At 47.3% G+C, this 10,771-nt stretch overlaps 1 protein-coding gene across 1 annotated transcript; it reads right to left on the bottom strand.

Annotated features, from left to right (window-relative positions):
* Positions 1-6,472: 6,472 nt before the first annotated feature.
* Positions 6,473-7,984, bottom strand: LOC118579582 (N-acetyltransferase 8-like). The gene is made up of 3 exons (XM_036180946.1): positions 7,885-7,984; positions 7,669-7,768; positions 6,473-7,340 (listed from the first exon to the last, which is right to left on the bottom strand). The coding sequence occupies exon 3, from the start codon at positions 7,307-7,309 to the stop codon at positions 6,581-6,583; it is 729 nt and encodes a 242-aa protein (XP_036036839.1). The 5' UTR covers positions 7,310-7,340; positions 7,669-7,768; positions 7,885-7,984; the 3' UTR covers positions 6,473-6,580.
* Between the last annotated feature and the right edge of the window lie 2,787 nt (positions 7,985-10,771).

Raw genomic sequence — 10,771 nt, 5'->3', positions numbered from 1 at the left:
CAGAGCTGTCTTGAAGGGTCCATAATTGAGAATTTAACTGATGCAGAGTTCAAGGTAGCACAAACCTGCTCTGGACAGTGCCTAGTTAGGATGGTCAGTGAAAAAGGTTGGAATGATTGAGTTATGAGAGACAGGAGGGCACTGGGGCTGTGGAGGCAACTGTGGTGCTCAGCAACACAGCAAAGAGCAAGGAGACCTGTGTGTACTGCACACAGAGAGGCACCTGTTCCTGGGAAGCAAGTTACTAAGGCTTAGCAAGATCAAGCTGAATTGAAAAAGTATAACAATATATTTATTTGAGCAAAGCAACTCCTGAGTGAATCCTCTAGTCCCAGAGACGGAGGCCAGAGAAGCCATTCACCTGAACTTAAGCAGGGAGATGATATAGCTTGTAGGGGAAGGGTGATGACATGTCCACCACAAGCTGGGTGTGAGCCCAAGTGTGGTCAAAGCTGAATGCTTCAGATGGGGACTTTGGCTTCAGGGTAAGAACTGCCACAGCCACCAAGAATGCAGAAATGGGCTTTATGGTGCCTTCTGTTCAGAGATTCTCCATGTACGTGGGGTTTGGAAAGACAGGACTGGTGCTTCTCAGACTGTGCAGGAGCTGCAGGAATGAACTGGATGGTTCCAACCAAACATCCAGACCTTTTTGGGTATATGGGCACAGGTTCAAGTCTGGGTATGTCCTGTTGGCATGGGATGATGTGAGGAGGGGGAGTCAGGAGTCATCAGACTAGTGTTCAGCAGGAGGTATTGGTGAAGAAGCATTCAGTTAACTGCCACTCTGGAGACCTCTTGAATCCATTCCTGGGGGAAATGGAGAAGGCAAGTTGCTAGGAGAAGAAACAGATTATTACCATCAGCCCTATGAACGGGGCTGGCCATGGGGAGAGTAAAAATCATCAGAAAGAATGGAGTGGAGATGCTCCCTGGTTGTATGATGAAGTTCTTCAGACAATTTGTGGAGTGACTACTATATCAGTTTCCACCAGGCCAGACTCACTGATACAGTAGCAGTACTCTTTCCCCCAGGAACATGCAGGTGTCTGTAAAACAGCTGGAACAGATTGACACCTTGGTGTCATAGTATGGCTTTGGGTTAAAAGACATGAAAATTTTTCTTGTGTCTAGAGAGCCTGATATATGTTTTAGCCCAAAGAGACACACCTTTAAGTCTATACTTAGAAGACAACCAAAGGAAATTTAAAATCCTGAGCTTTGATCAGATAATAAATAGTCAGTGCTCTATCAGTTTATCAGCACTCCATTTATCAATGCTAAAACTCTGAGCCTCCGAAATTCCAGTGTAAAAATAGCATGGAAAGGGGACTTAAGTTGGAAGCATCTTTATTCACCTTCAATCATTTACTTTACAGCTTGCATTTATGTGCTTTCATTTCTCTGTGTTTCTTTGTGGAAAGTTATATCTGAAACCTGTTTGTTCTTTACTGGGAAGCCTGTTGAACAAGGCAAACCTGTCTGTACCATGTTTTAACAAGAAACTTAACTAATGAACTTCCAAGGTGTTTGTAGCCTTGTAGACTGGGTGGGTGGGTGGGTGGGGTTGTCCAACTGGAGAAGCTATCAGCAGCCTAGTCATGAAACTTCATCAGATCTGAGAAGGATAAATTTCACCTGAGTAAGCAGAAGTGCAGACCAAACAGCTTCTGCATCTATTAAAAATGACAGGGACTTACTGGCTACCTAAACAGCTACCTCAGGATCCTCCATGGTCATCGGGGACAGAGGTCCCAGGGCAGCATCAGTCTTTGCCTGCCAATTCCAGAAGATCAGACAGACTTTCCTGTGGAGTAGTAATTTGAGGAGACCCACCTACCTTGTCTAGGCAAAGCAGGGCAATTAACTACCCAGTGTCTGCTTGTCCATGGTCTGGACAGGGTCTTGGCAGCAACTGAGACAAAAGGCAGATTTTTTTTCACCCTGTGACCAGCTTTGCCACATTTAAAGCAAGCTCCATTTGGGGTTGTTCTATGCCCATCCATCTTCTTTGGAAGAGATGGGGTGCTGCCAGGAGCTAACATGTCTCTCTATCATAAAAAGTTTTTTTATTAAACATTTAAAATATCATATTCTCAGATTTTTGAATCATCTGAGGATTAAGACCATACATTAACAAAGGTATTATAATAAAATGTCTTATAAATTTTAAGATATCTCATAGCCTTACATTTTTAAGCATTTTAAAACTGTTTCTTAAAAGTATCCAGTTTACTCAACTTTCTGAAAAACTTTAAAATTTTCTTTTAAAGAAGTTTAAAATCTCTCAGCTATGTATTCTGGTAATATCCAACTAAAGTACCTTTTTATTTCAAGAATGAAGACATACAGCAGAATCATAATTTGTAGAAGGCACAACCAAATTCCAACAGTGTAAACTATTCAGTGTCTCTGAAATAAATACCTAGTGAATTATTCTTACTTTTCAAAATCTGGCTGCCATCAAGATATGTTCCTGTACATGAATGCATGGAGGTGCAGCTTTAATATTTCATTAAACCAGCATTGTTTTAGATCCTATATTTCATAAACCTTGTTTTCATAAAAAATAGATCCCAATCCAAAATATTTTGGAGACCTGGTGTTGCCTCTTTTGTAGGCCCACTCCACATGGTGGTCAGCTTTAATCAAGATGGTGGTGAAGTCACATGACTGCCTTCTTTTCCACCCTAGTCAAAATGGTGACTGCCCACACAGCTGCACTTAGTTTAGTTAAGATGGTGGCAAACCATGTGTTATTTCCCAGAACAGCTCCAGTTCAGAGTTATAAGGTTTTCAGTTAACTTTTTGTTACAGACTTTTTAACCATAAAAATTGGGATTCCCTTAGCTGTTTTTTAATAAAGTATTACAGCATAAAACAACTTTAATATTATTTATACCCAAATGACATATTATATTTATCATCACATCAGATTCAGTGGCCAGAAAGCCCAGAGGCAAATTCTGAGCCCAGGCAGCTACTTGCCACAGCAACAGCTGAGCATCACCAAGACACATGGAACAGAGTAAACTCATGCATCCCAGACCAGTCAGAAACAAACATGCAGTGGCCACATGCATTTATACATTTCCTTGATCCTGGTACAATTTGGTGTGGCTCCATATCCACAAGAAGTCTTACTAGCACAGATCCATCCATCCATTCAAAATAGACAAAATTTTCCTAACAAGGAGGCAAAACATTTGCAGGAAACAGACTTTTTAACAAATTGTAGAGATTTAAAACCATGTGGAGGGAGAGAGAGGTAGAACATTGTTGGGATCACCAGGTTGGCTGCAAGGCAAGAGGAAACCAGCAGGGAGAAGTCAAGGGCGGTGTCCATGTGTATGAGCAGCCAAAAGAGCCAGAGCCAAGTGGAGTACAGCAGCCTAGAGCTGAAGGTGCAGATCTCCCAGGCTGCCGAGAGACGGGGGAGAGCAGGAGAGGAGATTTCCACATGGATGCCGGAGACTGCAGGAGCCAACAAGCCACTTGTCCCCATGTGGATGGTGACGCAGGGCAGAGGGAAGCACACTTGTCCCCATGTGGATGGTGACGCAGGGCAGAGGGAAGCAGCAGCTGAGGAATCGGACTCTCTAATTTGGAATCAAATTTATAGACAAATGATCCACACATACCTTATTGAGATTAGAGCAGTAGATGCTGTAAGGAGAACAGGCACCCAGAAGCTAGCCCTTCTGGCTCTAACTCTCATATTGTAACCAAAGTAAGGAAAGGGTGAAAGGACCAAGCAGACGCCATGACAGGCTGTCAGTCTTCTCTCAGAGATCAGGCCTCAATTTCAGTTTCCTAAGACTTGATTAAGCAGTCTCTGGGAGGGTCATGAACAAAAGACCCAGTCCTTGCAGTAGCTCCCTTTCTGCATGTACTCTGATTGCTCAAAGTTCAGCCAGGTGTTTACTGTCTGGGACCCCTCACCAACTTCGAGCTACATGTATGGATCAATATGAACACATGAGGCCAACCAGCCTCCACAGCAGTTCAAGGACAGAGCCTGGGAATTGTTCTGTCCTGTCCAAAAAATGATAACTGTAATCCCCAACCAGTAAATTCAAAGGTCACATATCCTCATCTAATCATATGATGCCTAGGGGCTTGTGCCGCTCTGCTTGTAGTTTTTTTTTTTTGTTTTGTTTTTTTGTTTTTGTTTTTGTTTTTTCCTTTAGAACCCCTCACCCTGAGAGCTCAGGGCCATCCTCTTCCATCTCCTGTGTCGGAGTGTTGGACACAGACCAAGCCCGGTCTTGCTTGTTATCAAGAATCCCATTTGTGTTTTACTTTGGATATCGGCTCTGTGGTGGTCTTGCTCGGGGGACTTGCAATGTGGCCACAAGGGCATTTATGAAGTTTAGGGTAGGAGAGAAGACAGAAACAAACAGAGAGAGAAGATATCTGTTTTGGGTGGAACAGATGGGTAGGATCCCAGCATGGCCAGATCAAATACCAGGACAGCCATGTGAGTCTCTGGCACCAGTGAAAAGATTTTTTTTTTAAAGTCAGTGTGTACCTTTTGGTGGGCCCTGCCAAGCTGTGCCATTACGAGATCACACCATGTGCAACAGTGTTAGTGCAAGAGGTTTTTGAGGGAGGGGGAGAGTGAAAGTGTGAAAGGCCACCCTGGAGTGTGGACATGGAGAGGTGGACAGACAGACAGAGAGAACAGGGAAGAGACAAGAGAACCATGAGGAAGGGAAGAAGGGGGGGGGCAGTGACTTGGCAGCTCAGTCAGGGTGGAGACTCAAGGTCAGTCTTAAGAGAAAAAGCATCTGGAGCCACCACAACCCTGGTGAAAAAAACCTAGGCCACCAAGCACTGGCTACGGAGGGAGGAGGAGGAGCATAGAGATCAAAAACCCTGGATAAGGGAGTTCAAACCATCGTTTAGAGCATATGGTAGGAGACAGCCCATTAGTTTGGATAAATTTTGCAGGAGACCCGCAGGTGTCTGAGGATCAGGATTAGATCCAGTGTTGCCCATTTCTAAGTCTGTGCTGGAGACTGAAGGCTAGAATGAGGCATCCCAGGGCAAAGCCTGGAGTCAAGCAGGAGGGATGGGTGTAGCCTTTGGGAAGGATGTCTCCTAACAAAAGACTGTCTCTGCTCCAGAATGGACTGGCTTTCCCTGGCATGGCCATGGCTTGGCAGGGTATCCCAAGGGTCCTGGACCCAGAAAGAGATACCCAGTACTTCTAGAGGTGGTGACTGAGTAACAAGTAACTTGTCCTGAGTTAAAAGTTGATCACATCTGGCAGAAAGAAAGATGAAGGGAGTGGCTCCCAAATTGCTGGAGCTCAGCAGGTGGGAGAGCTCAACTCCTCCTGGGTTTCAGCACCAAGATAATAGGTTTTCTGTCCCCCATAACAGGTTTCTCTGCCTGTGCAGGAAGCCAGATCAAGCTGAATTGAAAAGTATAACAACAGGTTTATTTGAGCAAAGCAATTCCCGGGTTGGTTCTCTTGTCCCAGAAATCAAGCAAGGCCAGAGAAGTGGAGCAAATCCCCCGAACTAAAGCAGCGAGATTATATAGCTTGTAGGCAAGGAGTGATGATGTATTTGCCATAAGCTGGGTTTGTGTCCAAGTGTGTTTAAAAGCTGACCGCTTTAGGTGGGGACTTGGGCTTCGGGGTGGGAACTGCCTTAGCTGCATTAGCTGCCAGGAATGCAGAACTGGGCTCTTGGATGCCTTCCCTTTGTTCAGGGATTCTCTGAGTGGGCGGGTCTTGGAAAGACAGGACTGGGGCTTCTGAGACAGTTCAGGAGCTGCAGGAGCAAGATGGAGGTTCTAACCAAACACCATGTTTTGGCAGAGAGCCTACTGAGGTAAAGCGGGGTTGACAAGGCCAGTTGGCAGGATGGCAGAGAGCTGTCAGCCAGATCCCCCGAGGAGACAGCTGCCAGCAGGATGCAATACCATGCCTGAATACTGCCTGGAAGTCACACCTTACCAAATAAGGGGAACCTAGACAGCCTTGATCAGGAGGACCCTCTGGGTCAGAAGTGACATAATGAAAGACACCAAATATCACTGCATTGCTAGAGAGGAAATGGCAAGAAAAAGACTCAGCGTCTCAGGCAGAAGCACTGAGCCACACCCCACCTGCCCAGATATCTGTATCTTGCAGGGGGACATGGTCAAGCTGAAGGGACCTAAGTTCTGGAGTCCCTGTTGCTTGGGACAGTGACTAGAGCCAGCCTTAGTCCCAAGTGTTGCACGCTTGAGACACTCCAGTCACACATCCTCTCCCTGGACCTGAGGGAACATGCCATGCTTGGGCTCCACTTGCTAATACTGGTCCATGGGACTGGGTCTAGCCTTGCCAGTAGGGGCCACACACCCTGTTCAAGTCATGAAAACCACCCCCACATCATCAGAGCCACAGAAAGGTGACTTTAGTGGAAACAGGGCTCCATTGCCTGGATTCTGTCACCCATTGTCAAACAGACAGCAATTCAAAGGGCCTGACAAATGTGCCTTTATTATTTGTCCACTGAAATATCAGGGTTTCCTTGTTACAGTACAGTGAAATAGAGCCTGACAGATATGGAAAGAAATCAGATCAAAGTCTGGGTTCCTGAGCAGAAGGGAGAGGGTACGTGAAACGAATTACAAAACAATCAATGACTCTTCCAATAATGCTGTCCAGTAAGAATAGGCCTGTCCTTTGGAATCCCATAGCCTCATAGAGGCTCACAGCACCTTGCTGTATGGCAGTGGTCTCAAGGATAAGGTCACTGTAGCCCTGGTCCCGTGCAAACTGGAGGACAGTTCTGACCAGGGCTTTTGCTATCCCCTGTCCTCGATGCTGTGAGGACACAGACAGGCGAAAGAGCTCCAGCTGCTTCCTCCCTAACGGGGGATCCTTGACCGGCCGAGCAGCCACTGTCCCCACCACCTGTGCCCCAGACTCAGCCACCCAGAAACCTGAGCCAGACACACTCAGGTAGGACTTGGTGATGTCAGCCATGTCTGTTTGTAAACATATGGACACATGATTCTTCCAGGGCTGGCCGGCAAGGAACCACAAGAATAGAAGCAGAAAGACGATGCATACAACAGCCAGGAGCCAGGAGCCAGACACCAGGACCATGACAAGGGGCATCCCAAGTAAGAGCAGAAGGGTTCTGGGCAGTTTCAGCAGGTGGCAGAAGGTGGCAGGGGCGTGCTCCTCTATGCCCCTGGAGAACAAGTCTACAACCTTTTTGTAGTCTCTCTCCTGGAACTGGCGGATGTGATAAGGAGCCATGGGGAAAGCTTTGTCTGAAATCTCAGCATCCAGGGGAGACATTCCAATCTGCTTGAGTTGCTCCCTTATAGCCCTAGAAGAGCCAGAGGAAGCCAAATGAGTTTCCTAAACCCCCACTTACCACCTAGCTCCCAGCCTCCAGACTCACAGTGCACATTTCCACTGTCACCCAGGAGGGAGCAGAACACCAACCCTAGGAGACAGTGTTGGTTTCCAGAACATTATACCCCTGGCTCTCCCCTGCCAGTCCTGTGAGCCTCGGCATGCCCACCTCTCTGAGCCTGTGTGTGTGCTCTACAGATCAGCGTGAAGTAACACCTGGTTTCTGGAGGAATTTTGAGGATTTAGTATAGCAAGATTGATACAGCACAGGCATGTCCCGTTTCCACCTCTCTCCTTACCCAGGTACAGGCTTTCCAATCCCCCAGCTGTGTTTCTTCTGCAGGATTTGTAAATGTCAGAATCCCGTGTTCCCAATGGCAAGATTCAGCAAATATTCCCCTAGTTAAAAAGATTTAATCTACTAAGAAGCAAAGCATGTTATCCTTGAACACCCAGGAAGGTTGTGAGACTCTAGACCCAGAGAGACACCAACCCTGTCTATCTGCCCCTATTACCTGCTACCACAGCTGGGCTTCTAGGTTGACATCCGGAACCTGCCAGGGCCTGTATCATATCTGGGGAATGGAGCTGGGCTGGTGCCCAACTGGCTGGCTCCTGGATAATCATAAACCAGAGGTCAAGAGAGAGGCCTGTCCATTCACTTTGAGATCCCCAGAGAATTAGCATAGAGAAGAAGCAAGCCCTGGGATGCTCCTTACCCATGTAGAAAGCTGCCATTTTCGCAGCTGCATCGTGAGACCCCAGAGCAAGATCACCACAGAGCCGATATTCCATGCAAAACACACAGGGGTTTATTGATAACAAGCAAGCCTGGGTTTGGTCCATGCCCAACACTCCACACAGCGGGTGGAGAACAATGGCCCTGAGCTCTCAGGATGAGGAGAGTTTAAAGGGAAAAACCGCAAGCAGGGTGGTACAAGCCTTGGCATCATATGACTGGGTGACGGTATGTAACCTTGGAATTTACTGGTTGGGGGTTACAGTTATCATTTTTGGGTAGGCCTGGATAATTCCTAGGCTTTGTCCTTGAGCCTCCATGGAGGCTGGCTGGCTTCACACATTCACATTGACCCATGCACATAGCTCTAAGTTGGTGAGGGGTCCCAGACAGTGAACAACTGGCTGAACCCTGAGCAGTCAGAGTACATGCAGACAGGGAGCTACTGCAAGGACTGTGTCATGGCCCTCCTAGAGACTGCTTGATCTGAAATTGAGGAAACTGAACTTGAGGCCTGATCTCTGAGAGAAGACTGACAGCCTGTCATGGCGCCTGCCTGGTCCTTTCACCATCTCTCTTCCTTTTTCTGCTTGTTATAGCACCTCTCACCCGGACCCTTGGTCCTCTCTCAAGCCTGAGACACACCAGGACAGTGGAACTCACCCTGGGCTTACTTGGGCAGAGGTCTCATTGTTGGCACCCGGATGTTTGATCATCATAAACCCTAGGTGAAGACGCTGGGTTGTGGTAAGGCAGGGAGCCCAAGTCTAGCTAATTTTGTGATCGCCACAGCATTAGCCTGGAAGGGGAGGGGAATCTAGGGTGGCTCAGGGTTCCTTAGGGTTCCTCACTCCCATGGGTGGCTGCCACTCATCTCCTTGTCCCTTCCAGCCCACAGTCTTTGTCCTGCCACACTTGGCCTTCTAGAGTTTGGGTGTAGAGGAACCTGCCCCCTAGCCATCCTGTTCACCTGATTATGGGATGGACAGTTAATAGGAGTCCAATTTTATCTTGACTTCCACGGTTAACTTCTTGATAGATTGTGATGCTCTGACAGGGCCTGGAGCTAGAGGCAACAGAGACCTGTCTCTCCTTCTTGCCTGCACTAAACATCCCACCCATGAGCCCTAGCATCCCTTCCTCAGGCCCCTTCCTCTCTCTTACCATGTGACCACCCTGTTCCAAGTTCAAACTGACATCAGTGTCCACAGAAGGAAGCTGGGGAGTTCTGAACTAGGAGGCCCCTTTCATGGTGTTAGGACAAGCAGAGGCTGATTCTCCAAATACAAGTCAAGTTCAGTGGGGATGCACAGGGCATTGATTGGAATGGTGTATGTGTGTTACAGCACACAGTGCTCCCTTTCCAGTGCTGGTGGAAATAAAGGAGGAGGGTTACATAACATTCTTACATAACCGTTCTTGGCAACAAAGATGGAAATTGAGAGGGATCAAGGATCAGCATGCAGAACAGTGCCACTCTCATAGTGAACTGGGCACAGCAGTGCATACAAGATTATGGTGATCTTTTGGCAAGATGTGTTGGGTCTCTGGTGAGTATTACTATTAGCTTTGGGGCACACAACTCTCCTGTGCAACCAATCAGCTTCTTTGAGGACTCACTCATCTGGTGAGGAATTGACTGCAGTGAGTCTTGGGTTGATTGAGACAACCTGCACAACATTCCTGGAATTCATTGACGCACCTGTGTCTTTGTGCACAGGTCGGTCGAGGAGAGAACGTTCACAGTGAAATGGGCTGAGGATGGGCTTAGTGCCTGTCCTGCCTCGGTCCTTTCACGCTGGCCCTTGGTCTCAGTTCCTAGAGTGGAAGCCTCCAGACAAACTCCATCCAGGATTGGGACAGAATCCATCTGGAAGAAGCTGGCTGAACAGGCTTCCCTGCCTCCTGGGAGCTGACAAACTCTTTCTGGTCTGATTTCTAATGATGTAGAGTTGAAGTCAGGTGTGCACTGGGGAGAACAGGGCCCCCAAATAACCACCTTTAGGGAGTTCGGAGTATCCAAGCATGGCAGAGAGAGTGCAAGGTTCTGCTTTCTGACTGCTGGGAGCAGCTTCCCCTCACCCCCGCTGAGTTGGGAAGTTCACAGTTCATAGTTTCAGATTGTCAAGGACCCACCTAACTCTAGCCAGATTCCACATCTCTAGTGAAGTTGTTATGCCAAATTTTGAGGTTCATTTTCTCTATTGAATCTTTAAGGTCTGTGATACTGAAAAGGCTGAATCCATTTGATCTTTTACTGGTTTTGACCCCAAATGGCTCTTTTTTTGCCTCTTGGAATTGTGGAACAACTGCATGTCGATTGAGCAGCTAAGGAGATTTGTATCCTGATAAATCCTACTGGATTCCCTGATTCATAGTTTGACAACAGGACCTGAATTGTCCATGCCTCAGGCTCCACACAGCCAAGAGAAATGCTGAGGGTGTAGCTTCAAGTCGGAGGAGATACAGAAGTTACAAGGGGCATCAGGGTTCAGACCCTAGCTCCACCTCTAGTGAATGTTTTCAGCTCTCAGTTCCCTTTCCCATACGTACAGTTGGGGAATCAGCACCTTCCCCTGGCTCTGGGAACTGTTCCCCAATCCCTAAGAACACTGAACACACAGGTTTGGTCTCTTCGATTTTTTGTTTGTTTGTTTGTTTGT

This window comes from Onychomys torridus, chromosome 3 (assembly GCF_903995425.1).
Source record: "Onychomys torridus chromosome 3, mOncTor1.1, whole genome shotgun sequence".
Taxonomy (NCBI): Eukaryota; Metazoa; Chordata; class Mammalia; order Rodentia; family Cricetidae; genus Onychomys; species Onychomys torridus.
The sequence above is the reverse complement of the archived record's forward strand: the minus strand, read 5'-3'. Positions and strand labels throughout refer to the sequence as shown.

Bases quoted from the DNA above. Each gene is read 5' to 3' on its own strand.
- LOC118579582 (XM_036180946.1), bottom strand. From the start codon at position 7,309: ATGTCTCCCCTGGATGCTGAGATTTCAGACAAAGCTTTCCCCATGGCT.